Source organism: Xiphias gladius, chromosome 3 (assembly GCF_016859285.1).
Source record: "Xiphias gladius isolate SHS-SW01 ecotype Sanya breed wild chromosome 3, ASM1685928v1, whole genome shotgun sequence".
Classification (NCBI taxonomy): domain Eukaryota; kingdom Metazoa; phylum Chordata; class Actinopteri; order Istiophoriformes; family Xiphiidae; genus Xiphias; species Xiphias gladius.
The window spans coordinates 9,071,465-9,079,229 of record NC_053402.1 but is presented as its reverse complement, the minus strand read 5'-3'; the positions used below and the strand labels follow the sequence as shown (position 1 = coordinate 9,079,229).

The window sequence follows — 7,765 nt, the reverse complement described above, 5'->3', positions numbered from 1 at the left end:
GCGTAAATCATTACATTTTAAGGTGAAGGCTTGGTTTAAGGTTAGCGCAAGGTTGGGTTTAGATTAGGGTTAGGTTTAGGGCAAGTCTCCAGGAAATGAATGTAAGTCAGTGTCCTCTGAATTGATAGAAACAAGACTGTGTGTGGGACAATGTTGCCTTACTTGCCCTCATGGTGGCTTATAGAGGTGTAAGCCGGCTTGTCTCTATGTCTGTGATTTTTATGGATCTTGAGAGATAAGAAGCAGGTTGTGGGTATGAAGATAAACATAACTATGCACTGCATGCAATTATGTTCAACTTTGTAGTTCAGTGTCCTTAGGTTTTCTTTACCACAGAATGCAAACAAAGGCCTCAGGGAGAAATTATTTTGTTCTGGTTTTCTTATATCAAAGCTTCATGCTTAATTGTCAGTTCCAAGATGTTATTGACATGTGATCATTCAACAAGTAGAACTGCATCTGCAAAACAGCCATCTAGAACAGTTAATGTTCACAAAATGTAACCAGTTACATCTAACAGTAAATGTCTGGTCCAAATACGAAAATAGCCAAAAACATGTCTTCTCACATTAGATCAAAAAACATGTATTGTTATTACATGTGATCATTACATGGCAAAAACTCACTATTTAATTGGTACCACTTGCTAAAAGGGCACCATTTATAAAGGCTTTATTAGCTCTAATTATTGGTTAATACATCATTTAGTAATGCTTTACAGATTAGTTATAAGACATTAGAGAGACCCCTCCAAGACATCAAGTCTGCAGTGATGAATGTTAGTAAGTCATTAATAAAGGGTAATGGGTTTCTCAGTTTGTAATAAGCTGTCAGCAAAAGTCAGTAAGTCACCTATAAATGTTAATGAATCAATAATAAAGGGTTCAACAATAATCCATCCAGTCTGTAGCTATAAATGTTAATGAGTAGTTTATATTTGGATTTTGGTCCAGACATCCTGCAGCCCTTTTCCAGGAGGTGAGTGGTGAAACAGTGCATTGGAGGGGTCTCCCTAATGAATTATATAGTTCACTTAAAGCTGGAGAACAGTTGCTTTTATTAATTGCTTATAACTGATCTATAAAGCATTAGTAAATGATTTATTAAACGGTAATAGTCCTTAATTACAGCTCATAAAGACTTTATAAATGGTGCCTTATTAGAAAGTGATACCATTTATCCCTCTGATATCTACTGTTTGTCTGTACAGACATGCTTATTCCTCTGCAGGAAGTTACCTTGCAAGTCTTTTTCTTATGCATCTAAGAAAAGGAAAACCACACATAATTGATGACAAATAGTGTTTCCACTTTGTAGTTAAGGCTAAGGCTGGATGACACTTTGACATTTGGTTTCAATTAAATGTGAAGTTAAAAACGGGCCATAATGACCATTATCCACACTGAAACTGATACTTAGCAGCACATGTACCATCCATATCTATCTCTCTACTGTAATAATCAAAACGTATGACATCACACCACACTCTTGTATTTTCTTTTATTTATAATTCCCCTTTTGTTTTTTTAAGAAAAGAAATACTTAAAGTACAGAAAAGGCTCAAGCAGTTTGCCCAAAACTTCCCATGACTTTACACAGTCTCATACAGCAAAAAATAAAACACTAGCTTCTTATTTGAAAGGCCTTTTCAGTTTGACAGACCTGAAGGGGGTTTGATACATCCTGCCAGCCACATCAATAAAAACCCACGAGAGGTGAGTGAACCCGGCACATGTGATTGTAACTATTCAAAATAACTGAATTTGCAGTATTTAGCCAAGGTTTGTCACACAATACCTTACTATATACTCCCTTAAAACGTTATTTTTACTCTTAAAATCAAATCAGGAAAGCAGTTTCAGTTTGCATTTTTACAGTGTAACTGCCAAGAGTTTTGTTGCACAGTAGTAACAACTCATCCCTTAAAGCAGCCTGAGTGTATGAGCAAAGTCCGAAAATCAAGTATGTTGCACTGTACAAACGATAAAACCTAAAGTAAACACTATTCCGCATAGTAAACCACAGAAACCATTAGAGAGAACAATGTTTGGACTTTCAGTTGCACCATTTTGCATCCCCGTCACATCTCGAGATTACCAGTAAAACCTGCAAATGGCTGGCGAAATATGGCTACCACTTAAACCAATTTCAATCTTAATAGCAAACTCAAATGAAATTTATTTTTGAACAGATTGAAAAAACATGTAAAATGATAAATTCAAAAGATGGTGTGAATCAAAAATTAACTTGTGTGTTTTGGATTCACAATACAGACTTTTGTCAAAAATATATCATTAGTCACAGTACATACAAACCTGTACTACCGCAGTGTTACACAGCCAAAAATGGAAAAGCTATACAAAATGTATGTTATAATACATTTTCAGTGTCTAGACTGATACATTACAGCACTTTAAAATCACAACGATGGAAATAAAATGTCTTTTCCCCACTGGCGAAAGTACTGATACAGTACAGGACAGCCTATTATCACCATTAAAATGAACAAGAACATTATTACAAAAATCCTTATTCTGAAGGCATTTCATCCAACTAAGTCATGTTTCAAGACTCTATAAAGCTGCAGCAGTTTCCCTTCCCTTTTATATTATGTGTGCATTTATCCATTAAGCGCAAACAGAAAGGTAGTGAAACTACAGTATGGTAGTCTTCAAGAGTAAAGCGCCCGAAATGACCACAAAAACCTGTTATATGTAAACATTAAGTACAGATGTAGAGTTTACATGGCGCTGTGTAATGCAAATAAGGTGCAGTAATGCATAAATGTTACTCCCACATGTTTACATTCAGAGGGCTTCATACCAAAGACATTCACACATTCAATTTAAATACAAATTGTTTATACATTCTTATAATGTACAAACTATAAAGAAGCAATGTGTCTAAAAAAATTGTGTCTAAAAAATTTAGACACTGGGCTTCACTGGGCAATTCCGTGCAGTTCTTCCACTGTTACTATAGCACGTATGCTTCCTTTCTGAAGAAAGACTGCGAGATGTTTCTTTGGGAATTTCTTAAATATGGGAAAACTATAACCTTCCTCTAAGCTAAAGCCTGAATACTGAGGAGGGTTTGTGCAACGGACCCTGAGGTTTTTATACATCACTTACATTTTACATCTATTTTATGTCACTGCACTGCAAAACTGGAATTGTACACATAACACAGCAAGTCAAGATTGTGAATGAGTCTCACATAATTTTCAGTAACAGTCTTAATTTTCAATTAGCAGGTAAAAATGTTGATTTTTCCTAAAGCAATTTCACACATTTTTGTATTTTGTTGGCAAGTTCCAAAGCAGTAGTTGGGGCATGCTGTATGTATTTGATGTCAGTTTCTTCATTACTAAATACAGTGGGATACCATATGTGGTAACACTCACAATGCCTGCACAAGTAGCAAAATTGCATATACAACATGGGGACTTACATTGTAACTGTCACAATGTTCCAAAAGCTGATACGAAAAACACAAAATTAGTAAAGCGTCACTTCAAATTACAATATATTTCAAAATTATGGCCATGTAGCATTGGAAGGCAGCTTGTCCACAAACAACATCTCTAATCCACCCTATTCTGTTGCTAGAAAATCACAGTTTTTCACATAAACTTTGGTTATTGATTACCTATATCTTTTCCTGTAGTGGTAAAATAGAGATTAGCTTTACTACAAAAGGCAGCTAAGAAGGAGTTCACATTCTAATTAGACGAAGGTCAAATAAACTGATATGCTTTTCCACGGTAACATGGTGTCTGTGACGAAGGAAAGATCAATTTATATGTAAGCAATAGGTACATTGGCCAGTTAAAATAGCCTCAGAACCTATTGAATCCAAATTCACAAAAGTCCCTCTCATGTGTCAACAAAACTGTTATTAAAGAAGCAAGAACAGATATAGGACCTGCCTAATAAGTGTCTGCACAAAAATCAGTACTTCAGTGTGTACATAAAGGTCAAAGTGCTTCAAGATTCAATATAACAGAGTGTGAGAAGATACAGAGAGAGTGCTCTAATCAAATACTGAAGCCTCAGCAATCAATTACATGTTTTCGTGTATGTGTGTAAACATTGCAGGCTATAGGCAGGAGTCCCACTGTATCTGAAGGTCACAACTGTCCAGGAAGTCTGTGGAAAAGACACTAGGAGGTGTTTGGGGGCCCAGTGGGACAATTGTGGGAGTTTCCTCTCCCCTCTCTCCTCCCATGGTGAGGTCCAACCAATCCATACTGTCCAGCCCTTGCTCCCCCCCAGTTGCCATGTTGAAGGTGTCCATGGGAGAGGTGGGATGGTCCAGAATGCTGGGGGTGCACAGCATTTGGTTGTGGAGGTCATCAATCAAAGTCAACAGGCCTCCAGGCTCCACCCCCAGGAGAGGCTTTCCAGTGGTGCTTTCGAGAAAGTCCTCCAGGCGTCCATTTCCAGTGTTACTGAGGTGCTGTTTCTCTTCTGTGGTCTCGACCAAAGTCTGAAGCTCAGACTGCACTGAGGGAGCAGGCTGTCGGGTGTCACAGCTGGCTGGGATGGGGGGAGTTAGCAGCAGCTGGAGTGGGGAGGGAGGAGGGGAAGAGGCAGAGGAGTTTGGATTGAGACTATCCAATGACGGGTCCGGTGCTGGTGTGAAGTTGGTCGACATTTCTGTAAGGAAAAACACACATCATCGTAAAAGCACTGAATCTTGAGGGCTCGCTTCCATTGTAATAAATCATTATGAGCACAAACAGACCAGACAGTCTTATTGCATCTTACCTCCTGTCTGCAAAATTATGTCAATAAAATCATCTTCATGCTCTGTATCCTGAGGACACACATGCACGCGCACACACACACACACACACACACACACACACACACACACATACACGCACACACACACACACGCACACACACAGAACAGTAACACATTACCCTTCGTCTGTACGTAAATTCAGATAACATATACTGTAACTACATGGCACGTGACATCATATGATGCAATGCTTAATACAAAGGGTACTAAAGCCAAAAAAATCATACATTTTGGATAATGAACAGTCGATTATTTTCACAGCCTGGTGTGTAAAGGTCTAAATGAAATAGCTTGTTTGAGCAGTGACACAATCAGACATGCAGTGCATCGTACTTTGTAATCAGGCGGTGAGGCAGCCGTCTCAATAGAAGCTGGAGACAGAGGGCTAAACAGGACATCCAGACTAGAGCAGAGCTCCTAGAGGAAATGAAGTGAGAGAAACAAAACAACAAATAAAAAGTTTTCATTCACTTTCCAGAACCAGATACGAGTCACCTTGAATGGTCATCCATGTCATCTGCAGATTACTTACAGTTGGAGAGGAAGGTGATAAGGTGTTTTTCCCTGAGGGAGCAATCTCCTGGTCCTTGAAGAAAGGCTGCAGACTGGGTGGTGCAGAAAAACACTGAGCAGCTCCCTGCTGTAGCTGGTCTACAGATACCTGAAGTCCCCGATTCTGTGCCTATTTTGAGTGATTAAAAAGAGTGGAGCAATAAGTACCCCTTACAGGGGAACCGCATTCAAAGGCAGAATTACTAGTTTTAAAAAAATCTCTTATTACTAATAAAACTAAATTTCCACCATGGACGCTCTTTGCGGAATGCACATTTTTGTTTTTATTAATGTCCCACAACAGTGGATGAAATCAAGTACCCCTGCATTAAACGCCACTATTACCTATTTTTTGTAGCTAACGTTTTCAATGATTTGTTTATCCATTCAATTTTGCTATCTATTAACCATTTATAAATTGGAATTTCTATTTTTGTATTTTCAAATTTATTTGAGCTACTCCACAATCTCTCCATGTAACCTAAAGCGACTGGAGTTGTACCCCCTGAGATACGAGTACCCTGATTGGGAGTCAGGCCCTACAACACACATCTACATTTTCTCTCCCACCAAGAATTTGTAAAACTTGTTCTAAACTTTAGCGTACAGCCAGCCCAGTATTTAAAATGCCATAGGAGGGGTAAAGAGATGAGGAAAGACTGCTGACAACAGCCATATGTGCAATCAGCACACACTGTTCTGCCAAATCTGGATATTTTTCGAGGCGGGCTTTGCCCTCAAGACCGAGAGCACCGGCGCACCTCCACTCCATGAGAGATACTGTACATCTCAATTAGCTAAGATGCGATGGAGTCTTTGTTCCTCCTCTGTTAACAACATAAATCATATTGATGGAGGATGTCGTTAGAGTAATTAGCAAAGCAATAACAATCAGCATCAGGCTAGCGTGAGACACACTTAGCCTGATGCTCAAGGACTGCTGTCATTATCAAGGACTGCTGTCATTATTTCAAACAGCATACATCATTAATTTCCACTGACTCACTGGAGCAGTTCTCTTTCACTCTCATGTTTCTGTCTCTCTCTTTATGAAGCATTAACAGACTGCTCTGTTATTGCACTTGTAATGGAAAAAGAGGCTCTGGGGTTTGGTTGAGAATTAAGTGTATGATGGGCATCCATGCAATGTCCCTATTTAAAATTTTTTTTCCTCCCAGTACTTTTCTGTTGTATAATGCTACTCAGGCTAGTTTTAATCTGGTTGCAAAGTCGGACCAGCAATATCTTGATGTAAACCTCGCCTTTGTGTTTTGTGGTTTTTGAAATCCGCTGTGCACGCTCTGTTTGGACTGATCGTCAGCTTCGAGCAACTGGACATGGTTATGGCCTGGGAGCTTGGCTGGAGCAGACTGTAGTCGCTATAATATAATAAAAACAATAATAATAAAAGATAAAATAATAAAGACAGCTCATCAGAAAACTGCTTTTTATGAATCAGCCTTGGCATTCACACACTACTGTACATGAGGTCCAGGTTGAAATTATTGGCACCCCTGAATTTTAAGTAAATAATTCAGAATTTCTTCAGAAATAAATACAAACTAACAAATTTTACATAATCAAAATACTTTAATGAAATGTCCACGGTTACTGAACAAAAGAAAATAAAAAAATGAAAAGTGAATAGCATAATAGTGAAATAATACAGGCACAAAATGTACCCCAGACACAATTATTGTCACGATTCACTAATATTTGATTGCAGAACCTTTGGAAACAATGGCAGCCTCTAATCGTTTATTGTAGCCATCTAGAAGCTTCTTGCACCTGTCTGTTGGTAGTTTCTGTCACTCTTCAACTGCTGTGTGTTCATGCTCTTTTAAGTTTACAGGAGTCCTTCTTGCAATGGCATTTTTTTTTTTTTTTTTTTTTTAAATGGGATTTGGGTCAGGACTCATTGCAGGCCAGTTTTAAACAGTCCATCTTTTCCTTTCAACCATTCTTTTGTGCTCTGCTGTGTGTTTTCTTGCTGAAAGACCCAAAACCTTCGCCTCAAACCTGAGGTTTCTGACACTGGGTAACGCATTTCTATTCAAAATGCCTCACTAATCTTATGATTTCATCATTCCTTTGATACATTCAAAGCCTTCAGTACCAGAGGCAGCAAAGCAGCCCCACAGCATGATAGAACCTCCACTATGTTTGACTGTAGGTAGGGTCTTCTTTTCCTTATAGGCTTCATTTTGTCGCCTATAAAGAAAAATGATGCACTGCATTCCCAAAGAGCTCTACTTTGGTTTCATCTTTCCATAGAACATTATCCCGGAAAGACTGTGGCTTATTTATGAAAGTTTTTGTAAACACTAGTCTTTCCTATTTGTGCCTTTCTGTCAATGGTGGTGTCCTCCTTGGCCTTCGCCCATGGAGACCTACTGGGTTTAGT

General features: G+C 38.6%; 1 protein-coding gene across 6 annotated transcripts in view; it reads right to left on the bottom strand.

Moving 5' to 3' along the window:
* Nucleotides 1-1,344: 1,344 nt before the first annotated feature.
* Nucleotides 1,345-7,765, bottom strand: part of LOC120788220 (myocardin-related transcription factor A-like) — a 47,400-nt gene continuing 40,979 nt past the window's right edge. For 5 of the 6 annotated variants that reach the window (XM_040123805.1, XM_040123807.1, XM_040123808.1 and 2 more), the window contains 5 exons: nucleotides 6,624-6,740; nucleotides 5,342-5,491; nucleotides 5,143-5,226; nucleotides 4,770-4,818; nucleotides 1,345-4,658 (listed from right to left, as the gene is read on the bottom strand). In XM_040123805.1, coding sequence (XP_039979739.1) covers nucleotides 4,099-4,658; nucleotides 4,770-4,818; nucleotides 5,143-5,226; nucleotides 5,342-5,491; nucleotides 6,624-6,740 — 960 coding nt within the window. In that variant the 3' untranslated portion in view covers nucleotides 1,345-4,098. The remainder of the gene's footprint in view (nucleotides 4,659-4,769; nucleotides 4,819-5,142; nucleotides 5,227-5,341; nucleotides 5,492-6,623; nucleotides 6,741-7,765) is intronic. The other variant, XM_040123810.1, reaches the window with a different exon arrangement.